Source organism: Lissotriton helveticus, chromosome 12 (genome assembly GCF_964261635.1).
Source record: "Lissotriton helveticus chromosome 12, aLisHel1.1, whole genome shotgun sequence".
In the NCBI taxonomy this organism is placed as follows: domain Eukaryota; kingdom Metazoa; phylum Chordata; class Amphibia; order Caudata; family Salamandridae; genus Lissotriton; species Lissotriton helveticus.
Window position 1 is genome coordinate 464,280,332 of NC_136073.1, and position 22,743 is coordinate 464,303,074.

At 50.1% G+C, this 22,743-nt stretch overlaps 1 protein-coding gene across 2 annotated transcripts in view; it reads left to right on the top strand.

The window, feature by feature from the left end:
• NUP93 (nucleoporin 93) overlaps window positions 1–22,743 on the top strand; it is a 655,917-nt gene that overhangs the window by 409,045 nt on the left and 224,129 nt on the right. For both annotated transcript variants that reach the window (XM_078671250.1, XM_078671251.1), the window contains 2 exons: window positions 15,964–16,090; window positions 16,213–16,285. In XM_078671250.1, coding sequence (XP_078527376.1) covers window positions 15,964–16,090; window positions 16,213–16,285 — 200 coding nt within the window. The remainder of the gene's footprint in view (window positions 1–15,963; window positions 16,091–16,212; window positions 16,286–22,743) is intronic.

A 22,743-nucleotide genomic window follows, 5' to 3' on the forward strand; every position in this document is an offset into this window, starting at 1 on the left:
TGCGGGTGCAGTGTCTAAATGCACACGCGTGCACCTATAGAAGTCAATGGGTGCGTAAAGTTAGAAAGTTGCAGATTTGGAAGTCTTCCGACTGGACTAGAACTTAACCATTTAAAACTAGGACACTAGGAGTGTAAATCTTTACAGGAGCACTGCAGTACTCGCGTTACGTCACCCACAGTTAGCGGGTGCATAGGTGTCAAAGTGTGTCGGGTTTCGTCATGGAGTTCTATGGAGCCTTGGAGAAAAGATGCTGCAGGCGACCAGGAGAGAAGAGTCCGGTTGGATCCAAGGGGGGATCGAAGATGTAGAGTACCTGAAAGCAGAGGGTACAGAGTCTGGGTCACTAGCCAGTGACCAGGATGGAACCAGGATGGAACCAGGCGATGTCTGGTTGCGATCAGGTGATGTCGGGAAGCTTGTCTCCGCTGCCACGTGGACCAGGAGGTGTCGACGATGACCAGGTGCTGGACACGGACTGTCCCACGAAGGCTCTCGCTGTGGGCGGTGTCGGTTCTCGATTTGGAGTCAACAGGCCTTGGCAAATGCAACCCACGTAGGAATCGAAGATGGCTTCTGGATCAGACCATCAAGGTCTGATGGGCTGCTCCTTTTCATGGGAGCAAGGGCCAATCTAGAGCAACCAGACCAGCGGTGAAAATTCAAAGGTTCGTCGTCACAGAGGCCACTAGCCAACGGGCAAGTGACCGGACAGACGCGTCAAGCAGGAAAATGCAAAAGGACCCCACACAGCACTCGGTGAGTGTGGAGAGGTGATCTTCGGTGCAAATTATGCTCGGGCTGGGGCTTCTCAATCCCCAATGCACAGCTTCGAGGGTGCCTCAGGAGCTGCACAGAAAGCACTTCACTGGCTTTCCAAGATGGCCGGTTCCACGTCTCACTACGCCTCCACGGGTCTCCGCTTTGCTGTGGCTGTGGATCGGGCTGTTGGATATCTGGAAGTCCGGTTCTTGTCAGGCTCTGTCGTTCGAGCTCCGGCGGGAGCAACGATAAAGCAAACCGTTGAGCGCTTGATGGTGCCTGCTTGCACAGGGTGGTCACTCCTTGACCACAAGGGAGATTCTTCAGTCTTCTACATCGAGTAGGATGTCGAAGGGTCCAGAGTTTCGTATCAGAGTTTCAGTCAGGATTATCTAAAGTCTAAGGACACAGCTCCTACTTTTTTTCCAAATCAAGGGGCTGGATTACCTGCTAGGTCCCTCCTATGGGTGGGACCCAGGAAGGGGGTGGTTACACCCCTTTCCCTTTGTCCAGTTTCGCCCCCGAGCTGGGACTGAAGTGCCCCAGCACCGGTTTGAACTGGCCTATGCATGGGACTCCTTGTGTGCCCCAGGCAGTGTCTAGTTTCATTCAGCCCTCTCTGCCCCAATCCATATCTCCTGTCTGGGGTGGTGCTAGCACCTCCCTGTGACAGGAAACCTATTGTCCAGGCGTCCCCTGCCGGAGTTTCGTCCAGCAGCAGGAGACCAGACTTGTGTCTGTGGCAGCAGCATCCATTTTGTGATGCTGAGGCTCTGGTTAACTTTAACCGGGATTAAGGAAAGTAACATGTCTTCTCCCTGTAGAAGGGTGGAATGCTACCCCCGTCGCCAGAATTGGCGAGGGGGTAGTATTCCAAAGCGTATGACACCTTACACAACATGTTTTGATAAAGCCAAACCAAAGATAGCATTTAACCGCGAGGTTCATAATGCACTTAAGAGTATATGGTATGGCAATATCCTGGAACAGCTATAAGGACATGGTTCCGAAAACTGCAGACAGGCTCAGCTCATGCTAGAGCACCATTTCACATAAAACCAAGCACTCTGCCTTCAGGATTGTTAAGTACTGAGAGAAGGGGGTCCCAGCAAAGGACAAACAATTCATAAACATTAAAAAGAAATTTATGGCGACAGTAGATAATAGATAAGACTACACTGTATTTATTCACAATGTAGGAGTATATTCAATATAATATCATTGAATGAACATTCATAAACTGTGCAATTCCCCAAAGGGTAAGGGAAGTGATAAGGTGAGGATAGTGTGGATAGGGAATAGTGACTGTGAAAAACAACCAAATGGCACAACGGTACTTATATGTCAATTCAAATATAAACCAACAGAAAACCATAGGTTCAATACATCACTTAATCAAATTCATACTCCACATAACACATCAATGTGTATCAATACTGGGGTGAAGCTGACGAAAAAAGGACAGTTGTTGACGTTTCGACCCTCTAAATGTCGCAGGATTTAGTAGTGCCCTTGCTTCGAGGTCTTCATCAGGACGGGGTGGGGGCAGGCAACCAAATTAATTGTTGCTCGTCTTCAGATTGAAGGTGGACAAGGTGAGATACATCTGGTGGTATTAAATTAGAATCATGCTATGTCAATGCTGAATGGCCCTCCAGTAATAAGGATGGGCGTTTGCGGTGAAAGCACGGCACAAGTTGAGGCCAGAGAGTCCGAGGGTAGACCTTTATAATGTCAGTCCCGGGCGTGTGTAATCATCGGGAAACACCGCAATAATTCAGCATCAGAGGCAGAATTAATCCGTCTTCTAAATCAGCTCGCGTCTTCGCAATGGCTCGCCTGCCCCCACCCTGTCCTGATGAAGACCCCGAAGCGAGGGCACTACTAAATCCTGCGACATTTAGAGGGTCGAAACGTCGACAACTGTCCTTTTTTCGTCAGCATCACCCCAGTATTGATACACATTGATGTGTTATTTGGAGTATGAATTTGATTAAGTGATGTAGTGAACCTATGGTTTTCTGTTGGTTTATATTTGAATTGACATATAAGTACCGTTGTGCCATTTGGTTGTTTTTCAGTCACTATTCCCTATACACACTATCCTCACCATATCACTTCCCTTATCCTTTGGGGCACTGCACAGTTTATGAATGTTAATTCAATGATATTATATTGAATATACTCCTACATTGTGAATAAATACAGTGTAGTCTTATCTATTATCTACTGTCGCCATACATTTCTTTTTAATGTTTATGAATTGTTTGTCCTTTGCTGGGACCCCCTTCTCTCAGTACTGTTACTACCCAGGTCCCAGTGACTAAGATTGGGTGAACCCTGTTGCCATACTCTTCAGGATTGTTAAGGCCTGCCATAGGAGTGACTTATAGGTGTATATGTGTCCGGATTATAAGGTTAGGCATAGGTATACTCTATCTAAGCAAGGGGTGATTACACGACCTTGCCCCAGCTGAGTGATCAGCCAGTTGTGTCAGTTTGGATGGCGAGCCAGGGGTGGCAAAAGATATGCTGCCGCCCCTGGTAGGCCTTGGCTGCACCTATGCCCTGGGTACCTATAGTACTCTATACAGAGGTTGATAAGGTGACTCAATATCCAATTAGTTATGTACCTAGGGTACATGGAGTCCATTTTATAGAGAGAGCAGATAGCATGGTGCCCCTAATTAGCAGGATCCCAGGCCAACTAAGTCGAAAACCAGCTAAACACAAGGCAAAAAATCTGGGGTAACCATAGTCGGGTATCCACCTTCCTACAACCCCCTCCTCGCCCATCCTCTGGAGCACCCCCACCCACTTTGTCCTGTTCCTCTGACTTCTCAGGATTCTGGTGGTCATCTAGGATAAGCAGCTCTAAGAGGTGCTTAGTGGTGGGGTTACTATCTGACTCCTTTGATACTAGGAACCTGAGCAGGATAGTTCCTCCTTACCAGGAGGGGGCATGATATCCATAAATGGATCACTGATTTGGAGAGGGCATTTAAAGTTCAAAAGGTCCCTCAAGGGCAGTGTGCAGCCATCCTCTGTCTTTCCTTTGCTAACAAAGGTAGACACAAGCTCCTCACTGTTAGGGTAGAGGAAGCTGACAACCACTCTGTTTTGAAGAGTGCCCTCATAGATGGATTTGGCTTAATCTCTGAACAGTACAGAGTTGAGTTCAGGGATAATCAGAAGGCACACACTCAAGACTGGGTTGATTTCATGGACAATGCTATTAAGGCTCTGGTAGGCTCACTTCATGGAATCAAGGTACAGAACAATGAGGGATTGTACAATTTGTTGATGAGGGAGCACATCCTTAATTGGCAGAATCAACAACTGAACAGTACCTGGTGGACTCTGATCTGATCCTTCCCCAAGAATTGGGAAAGAAGGCAGACAAATGGATCCACACCAGGGTTAAGCAGAAAAATCATGTTGGTGAAGGTGACCAGAAGAAGCAAGGTTCTTCTAAATCCCAAGAGAAAGGAGGGGAGAAGGATAAAAACGAAAGAGTTTTCACAAGGTCCCCAAAAACCTGCATCTGGGGGTGAGTCCCAAAACTCCACCTACTCTAAAAAGTGCTACATGTGTAAGGAAAAATGCCATAGACCTGTCCTAAGGGCAGCACCAAGGAAGCTACTACCACTGCCTCTAAGGCAAATAGCCCCCTAGCACCAGTACAACTGGTAGTAAAGCTCCCATAGGATTAGTAGGGTTAACCTTGGGTTCGGTAGTGGGTTCTGACCTACTCAGAACCCCCATTCAGGCTGTCCTTGTCTATGAAAGTGGCATGGATCTTGCCTCTTTTACTTGTAAGTTCCACTTGCTTGGGCAAATACAGACCACAACCTTTGATTATTCGAAAATAAGCTATGGCTTACAGGGACACATGGGCCAGTGTCACCATGGTGACAGAGAAACGTGTGTCACTTGAACAGATCATAACTGTACCAAGTGACCAACACCAGCAATGTCAGGACTGATCACTCCTTGCCAGTTGTTAATCTCAGTTGGGGAGGGGTAACTGGCCCTAAAAAAGAGTTGTAGTCACTCCAGACCTACCTGTAGATTGTCTGTTGGGCGATGATTTAGGAACTTCAGCCTGGTCTGAAATGGAGGTCAGGACACCTGGAGATATGATGGGAATCTCTGCCAATGCATTTGCTGTCCCAGGGCTGAGGCCAAACAGCGAAGCACAGAAGGAGCACTGGATCCTGAAATAATGGACCAGCTGGCTCCCTAGAGAAGGAGCAGGAAGGGAGATGATCTGCGTTCCTGTGAAAAAACTGCCTCAGAGGAACTTGGGCCTGACCAGGCATAGTTCTTGGGGGCAGGGAGCCCTCTCAGGGCAGACTTGAGTTTGGAGCAGAAATCCTCCTCTCTCTTGAGCAGCTCAGACAGAAAGCTGCTGCTGAGGAGGCAGTGAGTGTCAGTGGCTCCCATTGAATCTATTGGGAAGATGGGCTCCTATTCTCTGAATGTAGAGACCCCAAGTATGGTGCCACCAGGAGGGTGATGAATACCTTAGAAGTTCAGGGATTTTCTTCTATCCCTGGCACATGACATTTCCCTTGCAGGACATCCTGAGCAAAGCATGACTTGGGAAAGGCTTGTCCCTCATTTTCACTGGCACCACATGTCTGAAGACACCAAGGAGTTTTGTCGCTTCTGTGTCACTTGCCAAGCCAGTTGTAAGTCAGGTGGCACTACAAAGTCCCCCTTAATTCCACTTCCAGTGGTTGGGGTTTCCTTTGAGAGGGTAGGGCTAGACATTGTTGGTCTCTTAAACCCTCCAACAGAATCTGGGCACAGTTACATCCTAGTGGTGGTGGGCCATGCCACTAGGCATCCAGAGGCGTTTCCCCTTGGGACCACTACAGCTCCTGTAGTGGCCAGGGCCCTTGTGGGTGTGTTTTCCAGAGTAGGTTTCCCTATGGAGGTCTTAACTGACAGAGGTACTAACTTATTATTACTGCCATGTGGAAAAAAGTGTTGAGTAAATTACAAGTTTGACCATCACACATAGCAAACTGAAAGGTAATTCATCCTTACTAGTTGCATCACACAGATTTTAATTTATGTCCTGAGCCGGCAATGATAAAGTTGAGGCAAGGACTCTCAGAGATATTTTTTAACAGTAGAACTTCACATCACACTAACGCACCAACACCCGCTCCGCTGTAATCAGGCGTCGTAGCACAACCCGGGGGCATTCGGCCACCCGGTTGGAACCCCGATGATGACGCATGACACAAACCAGGTTGGTGTGTGAGGGGTCTTTTAAACACCCAATGGGTCTCAACTCATGCCACAAACAGTGACAACAAGTATTCACATACACATAGTGGGCTCGTCCACATTGTTTAAGTAAATTACAAGTTTACCACACCCTACCATCCACAGTGCAATGGGCTTGTTGAAAGGTTCAACAAGACCCTCGAGGGTATGATCATGGGGCTCCCAGAAAAGCTTAGGAAAAATGGGATGTCTTACTACCCTGCCTTCTCTTCTCCAACAGAGAGGTTCATCAGAAGGGGTTGGGCTACAGCCCATTTGAACTTCTGTTTGGACATCCAGTTAGGGGGCCTTTGTGTCTGGTTAAGGAGGGCTGGTAGCAGCCTCTCAAACCTCCTAAACAGGATATTGTGGACTATTTCCATGGCCTGCGTGCACGTATGGTTGAGAACATGCAGAAGGCCAGCCAAAACATTTAGCCCAGGCAGGAGATTCAGAAAGCTTGGCATAACCAAAAGCCTGTACTGACTGTTTACCAGCCAGGACAGAATGTGTGGGTGTTGGGAGCTTGTGGCCCCAGCAGCTTTCCAAGACAAGTGGAGTGGCCCCACACCATTCTTGAGAAAAAAAGGCAAGGTTGCCTATTTGGTTGACCTAGGTACTCCTAGAAGTCCCCACAGGGAACTTCATGTGAACAGCCTAAAGCTTTTGTTGACAGGACTGACATTAGTTTTTTCATGGCCACTGATGAGGGACAGGAGGAAGAGAGTGATCTCCTCTCTCAGGACCCTGTTGATGGGTCAGCTGATGGAGTAGCCTTAGCAGGCAGCCTCACTGACCAGCAGCAAGCTGATTGCAGGACAGTCCTCGATCAGTTTGCCAACATGTTTTGAACACACACAAGGGGTAGAGAGGACAACAACCAACACAAGTAAATAAATAAGCAGTGACACAAATCGTGTGTTTTGAAAAACCACGGTCAGGATTAAAAATAGTGAAGGAGAGGTGTTTTGGGAACTTGATCTTCTCTATAAACACTTCCCATCCTTCACTATTTTTAATCCTGACCGTGGAACCTATGACAGGTATCCATGAGCCAGTTTTAAGAGCACAATTTATCCACTGCACTCCACTCCACACCCAGTCTTAAGGTAACACTTAATTGGTTATTACTGTTTTGTCATTTTTGTGTTGTCTTACATTTTGTTTCCCCGTCCCTATGCTCCGCCCTGAGCGTGGCTACGCCAGGGCCTTTTGTAAGCAGATCCGATGATGAAGCATGTCACACACATTTGTGTGCGAGTGTGGGCAGTTTTTCAAAACACACAATATGTGTCACTGCTTCTTTATTTACTTGTGTTGGTTGGTGTCCTCTCTACCCCTTCTGTGTGTTCATATGCTATACTAGGGGGTTCGGGATAGTGGAGATTTGTTTTGACCCTCTCCCCTTTTTTGTGAGTGATGCCAACATGTTTTCCCTGACTCCAAGTCAAACCACCTAGTGTACCTATGACGTGGACACAGGTGACAGTCTGCCTGTAAAGCACTTTCCCCATAGTGCTCTCCCTAAAGCGCCTGAGCCTGCTGGGACCTCCAGGCCCAGAGCTCTCCAGCCCTGCCCCCCGACCTGGTCCCGCCTTCGCTACTCCTGCCCCCCTCCCCTATTTAATGGCGGTCGCGCAGCGTACTCGCGCAATTGGTGCGCCAAAGGCAAACCCGTCTGCGCCCGTCCACGCCCCGGACGCGGCCAAGACCGGGACCCCTGGATCTTCAGCCCCCCATCGGTACTCTTCGGCCACACTGCACGAGCTCAACCCGGGACGGCTCGATAGCTGCGGCCAGGCCTCACCCGCCTCCACATACGGCCCGTTCTCCTGTGGACCGTGCCACAGATCCTTCATCACGGATCGCCCCCCCCCTGCCACCGAGAACCCGCTGGAGGCCCGCACCGCCGATCTCCTCTCCGGCATCCTCTTAAACGTACGCTCCATACACCGCCATGCCTTAGAAATCTGGGACCTGCTCGACACCATCTCACCTGACATCGCCTTCTTCACTGAACCCTGGACAAACCCGTCCTCCGGCCCCGACCTCGCCATAGCCATCCCCGACGGATACAAGATCCTGAGAAAAGACCGTCCGCTCAGAACCGGGAGGGGGGGGGGCTCGCCATCAACCACAAGACCCACCTCCTACTCACCAGCTCCAACGACCCAGACACCAACACAGAGCATCTCCACTTCCAGCTCCAGTCCAGCACCACCCACCGGGACCGCGGACCCGCGCCTCCATGACCATCACCGAACTCGCAGCGCCCCAAGCCATCGCCACCCTAAACTACATCCTACTCGGGGACCTCAACTTCCACCTGGACGACCTGGACGACCACGACTCCATTGCCCTCCTCGACAACCTCGCCAACATCGGGCTGAAGCAACTGGTCAGCACCGCCACCCACAGAGCAGGACACACCCTCGACCCCGTCTTCGCGGGAGGCACCAACATCAGCTTCAGTCTCACCACTGAACCCCCTGGACCACCACTGCGTCCATTTCACCTACCAGACCTCTCCCGCACCCAAGCCTCCACCTCGCCCGCCGCGGAGGAACTGGAGCGAAGTCACAGAAGACCTGTTAACACCTGCCCTCCTCCTAGCCCCTCCCTCGGTCTCGGCCAAACCCAACGACTCAGCTGAACAGCTCCACCACTGGATCACCGGCTGCGCAGATAAACTCGCACCACTCCGATTCCCCACCAAACAGCACCAGCAGACAGCCGCCTGGTTCACCATGGAACTACAAGAAGCCAAGCGAACCTGCAGACGTCTTATGAAATCCTGGCTCCGCTTGAAAAACACCGATACCATTGATGCCCACAGAACTGCCTTAAAGACCTACCACCAGCTTATAAGAAACACCAAACGGACTTTCATCTGGGAAAAATTCCTGAGCAACTCCTCAAACGCCAAGGAGCTGTTCAGCATCATGAAGGAATTAACGAAGCCCCTGCGAGTCCACAGACATCACACCCTCCCAGGGACTCTGCAACAAACTGAGCACATTCTTCCATCAAAAGATCAGGAACATCTACGACAATTTCAGTGAACAGACGCTGTATACAATCACGGCCCCCACCGTCAACACAGGGAACCGTACCATCAAGGCCTGGAACCCCTCCACCACAGAAGTCATCACTACAACCATGCGGAAAACCCACTCAGGAGCCCCTACGGACCACTGCCCTCCCCACGTATTCCACAGGGCAGCCGCCACCATAGCACCCGAGCTACACCGGACCATCACCTCCTACTTCGAAACTGGCATCTTCCCCAGCATCTTGAAAAGGGCCGAGGCGAAGCCCCTCCTCAAGAAGCCCACAGCCGACCCCTTAGATCTGAAGAACTATCGACCCATCTCCCTCCTGCCTTTCCCGGCCAAAGTCACAGAGAGACTCGTCAACACCCAACTAACCACCTTCATCGAAGCAAACTCGATCCTGGACGCCTCTCAGTGCGTCTTTCACAAGAACCACAGCACCGAGACCGCCCTCCTCGCCGCCACCGATGACATCCGCCGGCTACTGGACCATGGACAGACCTCAGCCCTCATCCTACTGGACCTCTCAGCGGCCTTTCCAATCTGTCTCGCATCACACTCTGGAATCCAGACTGTACGACGCCGGAGTCCAGGACAAGGCCCTCGACTGGATCAGATCCTTCCTGACGGGCCGAACTCAAAGGATCAGACTCCCACCGTTCCTCTCCAAACCCACCGACGTAATCTGCAGGGTACCAGAGGGGTCATCTCTGAGCCCGACCCTCTTCAACATATACATGGCCCCTCTCACCGCCATCGTACGTCTACACGGACTCAACATTGTCTCCTACACCGACGACACACAGCTTATCCTCTCCCTCACACCTAACCGCGAGGACAACAGGCACAATTTCCAAGAAGGAAAGAGGAACTTGACTGAATGAATGAAGGACTACTGCCTGAAACTGAACTCAGACAAGACCGAGATCCTCATCCTCGGACCCTGCCAGTCAACCTGGGACCACACCTGGTGGCCCGCCTCCCTCGGCACGCCGCCCACCCCCACGACCACGCTCGAAACCTAGGCATCATTCTCAACTTCTCCCTCTCCATGCGTCGCCAAATTAACTCCGTGGCCTCCACCACCTTCAACTGTCTTCGCATCCTCCATAAGACTTTCAAGTGGTTCTCCGCGGACTGCAGGAAGACCGTCACCCACGCACTTGTCACCAGCAGGCTGGACTACGGCAACGCACTTTACGCCGGGACTAACAAAACCCTGATCCACAAACTACAAACCATCCAGAACGCCGCCGCCAGACTAGTGCTGGGTGCGCACCGTCGCAAACACGTGACCCCACACCTTTGCACACTCCATTGGCTGCCCGTGGAAGATAGGATCACTTTCAAGCTCCTCACTCACGCATACAAGAGCCTCAACGATGCATGCCCAACACCCCTCAACGAACGACTCTCCTTCCACGTGCCTGAAAGAAACCTCTGGTCAAAGAACCTCGCCCTGGCAGAAGTCCCTCGCATCCGCAGAACCAGAACAGGCGGGAGGGCTTTCTCCTTCATCGTGGCGAAGACATGGAACACGCTCCCTGTGAGCATCAGATGCTCCCCTAACCTGGAAACCTTCAGGAAAGACCTCAAGACCTGGCTCTTCAAGTGACACGGAGCAGCGAATCTCCCCTCCTCTTAGCGCCTTGAGACCCTCATGGGTGAGTAGCGCGCTTTAAGCCCACTGATTGATTGATTGAAAGCTTAAAATCTACAGACAGCCTGAACATGTCAGAGATAGCATCAGGACTACGGTCCAAAAGATGCTGGAGCTGGGGGTCATTGAGCCTTCAGATAGCCCTTGGGCTAGTCCAGTAGTCCTGGTACGAAAACCTCAAACCAAAGATGGTAAGAGAGATGAGTTTATGTGTGGATTACAGGGGCCTCAGTGCAGTCACTAGACCTGATGCCCATCCAATTCCAAGGGCCGATTAGCTTATTGATACTTTGGCCTTAGCCAAGTATCTGAGTACATTTGACCTGACTACTGGCAAGCCAGAATCTGAGGATACCAAGCCCAAAAACAGCATTTTAAACACGGGGTGGCCATTATCAATTTATTGTAATACCTTTTGGTCTGAAAAATGCACCTGCCACATTTCAGAGGCTGGTGAACAAAGTCCTAGCAGGTCTGGAAACCTATAGTGTAGCCTATCTAGATGATATTGCTGTCTTTTATTTTACCTGGGAGGATCACCTGGTCCACCTCAGAAATGTTCTAGAAGCCCTGGAAAAGGCAGGCCTCACTATCAAGGCCACAAATTACCAGACCGGGCAGAGTAAGGTTGTATACTTGGGTCACCTCGTAGGTGGAGGCCACGTTCAGTCATTGGAGAGCAAAATTCAGTCCATTAAGGACTGGATTGCTCCAACTACCGAGGCTCGGGTCAGAGCTTTCTTGGCGTGACTGGGTATTACGGGAGTGTTGTTAAGGGATATGGTTCCATTGTGACTCCCCTTAATGATCTCACCTCCATGAAAATGCCTAAGAAAATTCAGTGAACAGTTAGCTGTCAAAAGGCATTTGATGACCTGAAGCAGGCCATGTGCACTGCTCCCGTTCTGCAAAGTCCTGATTACTCCAAAACATTCATTGTCCAGACAGATGCTTCTGTGATCTGGGTAGGAGCTGTGTTATCACAACTTAATGCAGAGGACCAGGACCAACCAGTAGATTTTATAAGCAGAATGTTGGCCCCCCAGGTAGAAACGTTGGTCAGCTATTGAGAGGGAGACCTTTGCTGTGGTATGGGCTTTGAAGAAGTTGAGGCCATACCTGTTGGAACTCACTTCATTGTTCAGACAGACCATAATCCCCTTTTATGGCTTAAACGGATGAAGGGTGAAAATCCAAAACTTTTGAGGTGGTCCATTTCCCTACAGGGGATGGACTGTTCAGTGCAACATAGGCCTGGGAGTAACCATGCCAATGCAGATGGACTCTCCAGATATTTCCAATTATAAAATGAAGACTCAACTGGGTAAGGTTAGTCTCATCTCCTTTCGTTTGGAGGGGGGAGGGGAGGGGAGGGAAGTGTTGGAAAGTAGGATCTGCTTTCACCCTCACTTTTTGCTGGTGTCATGCTGTTTTTCGGACTTGTCTGACTGTGATCCTGCTAATCAGCACCCCAGTCACAGTGCTCTCTCCATAAATTGGACTATGGTAAGTTCTTTGGTACCTTCCTAATTGGCTACTGGTGTACCCTTCAAAGTCCCTAGTATATGGTATTAAGGTACCCCAGGCAAAGGTACACCGGGGGCGTCCCATGAGCTGCAGCATTTATTGTGCCATCCATGAGAGACCTCTAAAACTGTGACTACAGACCTCCCATTGCAGCCTGTGTGAGCTGGTGCTAGCACCACTCACCACAGATATACGTTTCCTTATATCTGAACCCTATGTCACCCCCAAGGTAGGCCTATCAATCCTGAAGGCAGGGTGCTTGGTTATAAGTGTGAGGGTGCCCTGCATGAGCAGGAAACCTCTGCAAACCCTGGAGTCGATTCTCCAGCTTTGTAAAGACGGTCAGCCATTTAATAAATATAGTGTACATCAAGTCAATTACAAGATGTCGAACTATATATATTGGCTGCACCAAAACCGGTCATGTTTGGTATCAAACATGTTAGAATCCTACCCCAACACCGATTCCAGTGTAGGGTGTAGGATGCCATGTACTGAATTCTCCCCTAGGGAGCCTACTGTATTCCTGGTACCAGCCTTCCACTTGTCTAACAGCAAGCTAGTGCTGCTGCCGACCACAGACCGGATTCTGCCCTCCTGCAGCTGAGCTGACCTTGAGCAGCGGACGGTAGAATAAAAGGTTTCCTGTCACAGCGAGGTGCAATCACCTCCCAGACAGGATTCAATGTATTGGGCTGGGGTGGTGGTGCTTGCCAGCACCACCAGACTGCTTTGAAGGGCACATTTGGTGCTGTACTCACATACTCCAGTTGGAACAAGTTCAGAGAGACATTGGATCCTACACTCTGGCGCCAAACTGGACAGAGGAAATGGAAGGATCCCTCCCTCTGTCCAGCCCCTCCCTTATTTGTCTCAACCCTTTCCCTAGGGTACTTAGGGAAAGTGGGTGGGTGGCTATTCAGATTCGTCGTAGGACAAGAGTGAGATCCAAAACCACTTCAACTTCAACTGTCTGGGCACCTTGGACTTCGCCAGGAACCGAGACTGCATCAAGGAAGACTCCTGCTGCTCCTGGTCTCGTCGTCCTGACAGTTTTCTGCGTTGCTGGTGCGTGTGCTTCATCCAGGTTCTTCTCCAGGCCTGTGGGCATCAAAGACACCCAAAGTAATCTCCCTTGGAGTGAAGGAGTCACTCCCGTGCATCAGCAGGCACCGAAATGAAGCTCACCGGTTTGCTGCTCCCCTGAGGTCCCATGGACTCCGTAAGGCTCAGCAATACTGGTGGTGGCTCTGCAACTCCCTCGAGGCCTGCACGGTCTTCTCAGCAAGTTTGAGGCCAGTATCCCTCATCGGAACCGCTGGAACTAAACCCCTGTGCACCGCATCCACTTACCGTTGCCAAGGCTTGTTGACTCTGTCCTCCAGAGATCTTCAGGCTACAAGAAGTTCTACCCTCCAGCATCTTTTCCTGCCAAGATCTTTGTCCTCACTGCATCCTCTGCATCATGGGCCTTCCTCTTTGGTGAGCTGCTCGAGGTCCTCTTGAGGGTCATCTTTGGCTTAAGTGGGCTCCCCTGCTTGCTCGGTGCCTCCTCTGACTCTCCTGCCTGTGGTGAGTCCCCTGGAACTTACTGGTCCCAACACTGCACCTTCTTCATTAACCACATCTGTTGATGCTGCCAAGGCTGGTTTGTGCTCCCCCCGAACACAGATCTCCTTGTTCTCGTCTTCCGACATGGGACCGTTTGTGAACGGCTCCTGGCCCTCCATAGAATCACCTGGTCCTCACAGCTGCAGCGACATGGTCACTGTCAACTCTCCTTCATCTTCTGTCATTGGTCTTCCGTGCCTCCTGGTCACTCCAGAGTGGCATAGACTCTGCCCCCTGCTGCTTGTACCTCCATAACTAGAGTCTCTGGTAGAGCTTTGCTCTTCTCCATGCCTCAAAACTAATCTCCCCAATCACAGCAGAAACAACTAATGTGACTATTGCCTCCCTTCTCTCCCATACACCACTCTTCAACTGAAATAAATAAATACTATGCGGACCCAAACAAACTGACTAATGGCCCAATCAGTGCCATATTTCCCTTTCGTCAGTAGAATCCTGGACAGGAAGGTAATGAGACAACTTTAGCATTATGTGAAACTTAATCACCTTCAAAACCAGCAGTCCGGATTCTGTCCCTCAAAAGAGAGAGACACTGCCTTGGCAAACACGAGAAGACTTTTTGCTATCAGTAGACATGGAAAATAAAAGAATAAAACTGCCAAAGTAATCCTTTCCTTGTCCACCACCTATGGCGCTGTAGACAACACAATCCTCCTGGGGTAACAGCAGTCAGGCATATCCAGTCTTTTGCTATGATGTGTCCATTTCTTTCTTTTCCTATCACTAGGAAAAAGCTTAGATTGGATCACTACTGCCCCATTTCATCCTTAGGTCTCCATCCATGTAAATGAAATCTGAATCTATCTCCCTTCTTCTAGAGGATTGAGCTGCTGCACTAGTGTAATAGGCGTTCATCTTCTGAGTCGAATAGATGCTCCAGCTATTAAATACAAGTTCATCAGCTTGAACCATGCTTTCCTAGACACTCCCTGGGTGGCTCAAAGCTTTCTAACTATTCATCATCTGCAAAAGGTTGACACCCTCCTTTTCTTCAGATTGTCTAACATGCATTTGGACTATTCAATGATGCACAATACAATTTCTCATATCCTTTATACCGTTGCCCAGCCTACAGACTGTCTGCAGCCCCCTTTAGATGATTTGGAACTTCCTGACCTCCATATTTTCCGCATTATTATTTTAGAGAGTCACACATCAGAAACTGGAAATCCCAGTCTCATTTTAGCTCTTGGTAGTCAATAGTGTTAAAGGCTGCTGAGGTTAATGCAAAATAAACATGGCTGACAACCAGTCACAATGCACAGAGAATTTTCAGTTTCCTCAGGAGTAGCTGTGTGTCTCCTGCACGCTTGATAGTACAGGAACTGATAGGACTCCAAACTGTTATTTGAATGCAGGCAGTCTATTTTAGCTGCACTCATTTTTTCGTTGGTTAATCAAAATTAGAAGCCAGTTGTTGGTCAATCATTAACCAAAGTGAGACATAAAGAGCGAGGTAAACAAACATGCAGTAGTTGAAATCAACTTAGACATTTGAAGAGATAAGGCAATGGCTTTATCACTCATTTCTAAGCTCTGTGACAGAGGTTTTAGTAGAGAATTTTAAAAAAAGATAACATTAGAGCAGGTGTGGATATCACTACCTAAGATGCAATGTTTTTAGAGACGAGCCCGTATGCGCCCTTCTTTTCCTCTGTTCTTCACAACTTCAAGCATAAGAAGGCATTGCACTTACTCTGCATTATGTCCGTTATCCCCAATATGTGGTACCGTTCAGCATGGTGTAACTATATGTACCTTAAGGTCCATGTGTAAAGAGATGCATGAGTTACTAGAGTCAGTGTGTGACAGAGAATAGCACTGCCTTAATTGCTTTGTGTGTTGCATTTCAGAAGACACTGCACTGACAGCATTTGGACTTGATGCAAGCAGATGTGGGTTTGGCATTCTACTTCATAGAAAAATAAGGACAGTTGAAAGGATCTTGTCTGCTACAATTTGTTTTGCTATTTTACAATCCATGTTATGGTCTTCTGACTCATACATAAACTAGTTGGTATGTTTCTTCTTTTATTTTATGTATTTTAGTAAGTCAAGAAGCTGGAGATCCCCCTTACATGCGACGTCTTAATTTCATTCGACTGCTGATGCTCTATACCCGCAAATTTGAGTCAACAGATCCAAGAGAGGCTCTCCAATACTTTTATTTTCTCAGGTAGGTCTTGAGAAGAAGGCGTCCTAAATTTTACGCTTTTCATTTTGTTCCCTTAATGGTAACTTTTGAAGGATGTTTGATGGAAGGCTTACTTGCTGACTTTGACATTCTTTATTTTGCAGAGACGAGAAAGATAGTCAAGGAGAGAACATGTTCTTGCGATGTGTTAGTGAGCTCGTTATAGAGAGCAGAGAGGCAAGTTGCATTTTTTTTCCTATATACATGTCCTGTTTTGGCTAGTCAAAGTGAACTGTAGTATTGGTAGCCATCTTTTATCCTCCACATTCCCATCAAACAAGAATTTTGTCCCCCTAGTGGCCTTATTGTAAACTATTGTTATTGTTACTTGAAATTTGTCTAGCTCACGGCTGAGAGTTGTGTGACCTCATAGCTTGCATGTGTACCCTTTTCCATTAAAGTTTGGGTTTGGTGAAGCAAGTGATTTTGGTTTCTTTAAGTTCTGTACAGACATCTCATAGGTTTGTAGGACTCAATATGGAGAGTACCATCTACTTTCTTCTTTTTTTTTGAAAATTTGTTTATTTGCATTTCAAAGAGAGCAGTCAAGCATTACAGTCTACATAAAAAGCAATCTCAGAATGGCATACTCTTTGTTGTACGATAACAGTCGTATTTTAAATTTTCTATTTTGTTGCATCGTAGGTAACTCAACAGAACCCCCATGAACCTCCCACCCACCACCCCTTATATACCCACCCTAGGCACTCATACTTTGCAATTGCAGTTATCAAGAGGCAGTTGGTCGCTCACACACAGAGCTTCTTCCTAATAAATTACCCGTTCATAGTCAGACCAGAGAAATACACAACAAAATGCATGGGTGGCCCTTTGATACGTTACAGGGTGCACCAGCCAGTATCACTGTAGGTTGTGTCGCAATGAGGGTGGTCACAATTCAGATTGCAGATAACGAGACAGTAGATCCCTCCTCCCCCTCCGACTCAAAGGCTCCTAGTATGGTGAACCAGTCCAGTGATATCAGTGTCTTTCTATGGCCCTTACGCTCCTCACGCTGCAGCGCCTCTCCCTCCGCCTTGCCCCATCGTAGAACCTCCGCTTTCCACATGTCAGGCTCCGGTGGTTTGGGAGATTTCCACCGCATGGTTATCGCACCTTTCGCAAGTAGCAAGGCCATATCAATGAAGCGTGACGACACACTTCGTTTACGCGCGCCTGGCCCTAACCCCAGTATTGTGTGTTCAAGGGTGAGGGGTAATAAGGAAGTTCCTGCTTTGGCAAGCGAGTCATGTACGTGTGCCCAATAATAGCCTAATCTAGGGCAATCCCATAGCATGTGTATCAATGAGGCATCATCAGCTTTGCATCTGGGGCATGTATCAGCAGCGTCAGGGAACATAGCATGTATGCGGCTTGGCGTGAGGTAAGCCCGATGCAGTACCATCAGTTGAATGAACTTGAACTTCGGGCTTCTAGCCACTTTTTTAGGAAATTGCAGGATCCGCTCCCACTCTTTCTCCTCAAGCGGTCGCCCTATATCTCCTTCCCACTTGACCTTGAGGGGCAGTAAGGAGGTCGCTCGCCCGGTTCCGATTCCCGCTGTAAGCCATCTGGTCAGATGGCTTCCCGCTCCCATGAGGTATTGCATCGACAGTAGTGGGTTCGTGGGTGGCTCTTCGCCCTCTTCCGCCCATTTTTCCGTCACATAGTGACGTATACTAGCTTGTAGGAGGAACGAGCCTCCTCGGACGTTATGCGTGGCACTGAAGTCCTCAAAGGACAACATGCGTCCATCTGCGAATAGGTCTCCAATGTGCGTGACCCCTGCGTCATGCCATGGGGCTAGCTTGTGGGTCGTGAGCGGACCGGAATCCAGTGGGATGCCAAGTAGTGGGGTTGTAGGGGCGTAAGAAGTCGTGGGGGATGTGTACTTCACTGCTTTCCGCCAATATTGAATGGCAAGGCGGAGAAGAGGTGGAGCGTTTCTAGGTAGCTCCGATTGGGGCAGAAGCAAGGTATGGAGTTTCCCTTTGGACCGGTCTTCCTCTGTCATGTCAATCTCATGGAGGTTCTTGCCCGCCAACCAGTAAGCCAGCCATTGTAACTGACAGGCGTAGTTATAGGCCCTGAAGTCCGGTGCTCCCATGCCCCCAGCCCCGGAGGTAAGTTGTAATTTAGCCAGGCTGATGCGTCTCCGCCCCGTCCCCCATACAAGCTCCGTTAGTAATGTGTCTAGTGCCTTGAAGGTAGAGGCTGGAATCAGGAATGGCAAGTTAGTGAAATAGTAAATGAGTCGGGGAAGCACCACCATCTTCGAAACTGCCACTCTACCTGCGACTGACAACGGCAGTGACAGCCAGAATTGCACCTGTGATTTGAGTGCTCTCATTGCCCTGCCCAAATTGCCGTCTATCATTTCCTCCGCACCTCTGTAGATCTGGATTCCGAGGTAGCGGAAAGTGGTGTCCGCCAGTTGGAAAGTGTACGGCGGAAATTGTAACGGTGTAGACGGTCCAGCGTCATTAAAGCAGTAACCATATGACTTTGGTTCGCTTATCGAGAGGCCCGACAGCAACCTGTAGTCCTCAAAGAGACTGGGTATAGGGTGTAGGGCGCCTCCTATATCATGAAGGTAAAGAATAATATCATCAGCATAGGCAGATACCACATGCGTCGTCCCACCCCTCTGTATGCCAAGATGAGAAGCTTACTTCCGGAGCTTACAAAGCAACGGTTCGAGCTCCAGGATAAATAGGAGTGGGGAGAGTGGGCACCCCTGTCTGGTACCTTTTGCGATGGTTAGTGGTGCAGAGATGCATCTGGACGTTCGGACCCGCGCTGTGGGTTGGGTGTAGAGCAGTCTAACCCATGCAACATATTCCGGTGGTACCCCGAATTTCTCAAATGTGGCAAACATGAAATCCCACCTGAGGGAGTCGAAAGCCTGTTTTAAATCTAGCGTGATACAGCCCTCAGTGTTCCCGGCCTCCCGGTCTCGTAACATCAGTTGGGCTAGTCTACGGAGATTCTGGGCCGTGCTCCCACCAGGTACAAACCCGCACTGGTCGGGGTGGATCAGTCGGGGGATGTATTGTGTCAGTCTAGTTGCCAGTACTCTGCTCAGTATTTTGTAATCCGTATTAAGGAGGGACAAGGGTCTGTAGTTAGCCAAGTGCAACCCGTTTCTGCCCGGTTTCAATAGGGAGGTTATCAAGGCCTGCAGGGAGGATTGTGGCAGGGAATTGGTTTGAAGAGCTTCGTGATAGATAATTTGTAGTCGCGGGGCAAGAAGATCAATATACGTCATGTAAAATTCGACAGGCAAGCCGTCCGTCCCAGGAGTTTTATTCTTCGGTAGGGCGCGTATTGCCTGTCTAATCTCTGCCGTGGTGATAGTACGTTTCAGGTCATCCCGCTGATTATCAGTGAGCCGCGGTAAAACCAGGCCTTCCATGAAATTTTCTAGCGCCGTATGAGAGGGGTTGGTGCGGGCCATATAGTGTGGTATAGTAGTCCTTGAACGCATTGTTGACTCCTAATTGAGTCGAAGCTATTGAACCTTCCTGGTCTGTAATTTCCAAGATTGGGAGGTGTGTCGGGGTGTACCGTATTATACGAGCTAACAGCGGACCTGACCGGTCAGCTTGAGTGTGCTGTCTAGTAGTGTATTCACGGTAGTCCAGTAACCTTAATTCTTCTAGGAGCTCAGGATGCCTAATATGCGCTTCCTGAAGTGGTGTAAAGTGTAGGTGTGTGCCTACTGCTTCGCTTTCCAGCATTGCCAGCTTACCCTCTATGTCCTTAAGGCCATCCAGCACCGCCCTCCTCATGCCCACCCGGGTGGCCATTGCCTCCCCCCTGATGTAGACTTTGAAAGCGTCCCACTCCAACCGTCTGGAGCTGGCGGTGCCAGTGTTCGTGGTGAAGTAAGCTGCAATGGTGTCCGCCATGGACGATTTGAAGACAACGTCTTCCAATAAGTCTGTGGGCAACCTCCACGTCGGTATCAGGAGCCTGCCCCATTGTATTGCCAGTTTGACAGGGTTATGGTCCGAGAGCGTCTTCCTCATGTGCTGTGCTGTGAGAATCGCCCCCAGTAGAGAGCGGGAGCAGAATACGTGGTCGATTCTGGTGTGTAGTTGGTGAGGTGGGGAGAAAAAGGTATATTCTTTGTCAAGCACGTGTTTGCTGCGCCATGCATCTGCCAGGTCCCACCCGGCTGCCCATTGGGTTAGCGCATTCGCCTGTTTTCTGCAGTCGGTGGCGTGTAATGGTGGGTGTGATCGGTCTATCGTGACATCCAGTACAGCATTAAAATCCCCCCCGACAACCCATTGATAGTCCTCCCAATCCGCTATGACACCATTAAGTCTAGTTAAAAAGACCGATTGGCCCGAGTTCGGGGCGTACACACAACCAAGAACAACAGCAGCGCCATCCAGTTTGCCCCTTACAAATACGTATCGTCCCTCCGCATCGATTCTCTGCTCAACTGGTTTGAAGGGCACAGAGTTACGAACCCAGAGAGCCGCCCCCCTTGAGTAGGATGTAGCGAAGAGCTGGCCTCTCCATTTCTTTGACAATTTCAAGTTCTCGGCTCTGTTCAGATGTGTCTCTTGGAGGCAGGCGATCATGATCCCTCTGCGGTTAAGTTGAGCCAGTATTCTGTGTCGTTTGTGGACCGAACCCATGCCCCGAACGTTCCAGGTGCACAAGTTGTATACATTAAGTGACCCCATGTCTGTTCGCATATCGAGGAAGTGCTGCGCTCGTAAGTGAGCAAACCAAGTCTATTCTGCAGTGGTAATAGAGTGCCCTTTGAATTGTCATCCCTCGAACTTTAAGGTCACCAAGGAAACAGACTCGGGGTCCAAACCATGACACCCAACGTGGGTAACAATCAAACTCTACCATGTTCATACGATGGGGGTGCAGTCTATTCGAACCTGAGTTGTGCTGACCTGCGGTGACCTAGCAAGCCCTTAGCATATACAACACCCGTGCCACCCACCTGTGTGCGTCTAAGTGTGCTGTCCATACATTACCACTCGTGCATCGTAGGACGCCGCCGTTAAAATTCTGCAGCCATTTGCGCCGTGATCTTGGGAAAGAGCTGTAAACTGTCCGCTGTACCCGACACCTCTGTGCGTGTGTCCGAGTTGCTGGCCATTTCTCTCGCTGTGTCCGCATCGTGAGCAGCCAGTGCTGCCTCCGTCAGCTGCGCCACACTTGCCCGTCCTTCCGAGCTGGTCAGTGCATCTTGCCTTTTCGGTGAGGTCCGCGTCGAGGGTCCTTGGCCAGTATCAGGGGTGTGGCGACGTCGGTCAGGCTGGGTCCGGTGGTCCCTGCGGTTACCTTCAGCAAACGGATCTTGTGATGTCGGCGGAGTCAGCGTCACTTCCATCCACTCCTCCGCTTCTTCCGGGGAATCAAAGAAGTGTGATCTGTTGCCATGTAGGATCTTGAGGCGGGCTGGGAATAGGAGGGCATATTTCAATTCTCGTTCGCGCAATTTGCGTTTAACCCCCAGGAAGGTGGACCTGGCGCGTTGTACCGCTGGTGTGAAGTCCGGGTACACAGATATGGTCTTGTCTTCGTACCGGATGGGCGCTTTCTCCCTTGCTGCGCATAGCACCGTGTTGCGGTCCTTATAGTGCAGGAGACGTGCGATCAGAGGGCGCGGTGGAGCACCCGGCTGCGGCGGCCTAGAGGGCATCCTATGCGCTCTCTCCACGCTGTATAGGGCAGTGAGGTCCTCCGGGCCTACCATCCGTTTGAGCCAGTCTTCCACAAATTGGGTGGGATTCCTCCCTTCGCTTCGCTCCGGAATGCCCAAAATGCGGACGTTGTTGCGGCGGGCCCGCCCTTCCGCATCGTCCACCTTGTCCCATAGCTGTCGGAGTTGTTTTTCCATGCCTTCCAGCTTCGTGGAATGTTCCGTCTGTTGGGGGATTAGATCATTAAGCGCGAGTTTCTGCTCCGACACTCTCTCAGCCAGTTTGTTGTGATCTGCTCGGAGCAATGAGAGGCCCGTCGCCATGTTATCTATACGTGATTCTAGCGCTTCTCTTGTTGCCCGTATTTCATTCAGAATGAGATCCAGTTTGGCATCCTGTGTTCCCATCCTGGTTGGCGGGATAACATCCACAGCGGAGGAGGCCAGGGGGTCTTCTGAGCCAGTAGACTGCATGTCCGTTGTTGCGCCCTGGTCCTGGGCCTTACCCCGGTTTCTCCCCATGGATCTAGTATGCAGGGCAATGCCGCGTTGATCACGCTCTCCCTCCGTAGGCTCCACCGTGTAGCGGACCACAACGTCCTGTGTCCTGGCAGATGTTATGGAATATAATCCGGGAGGGAAAAAGGGAGGCAGCTGCGGAACGATTCTCGAGGGGGCAGGGGGGCCCTTTGTCACAGTGTCTTTCTTAGCGCCAGTGATGGACGCGACAGCGCTGTGAGTAACGTCCTTAGCGGGGCAGTTATTGAGTCCGGGCAGAGGTGGTAGGAGCCAACTGCTGTGTGGCACAAGAGGTCCTGGTTAGGATTATGTCTATGCGTGGCGTCCCCCCCTTGTACCTCTGCCCACGAGGGCGATGGGATTCGTCCCGTGTGATGGAGCGATTGGGGCCTCCGCCAAAGCCACTCCGTGCCCCCAGCGTCATGGGTCCGCGGGTGGT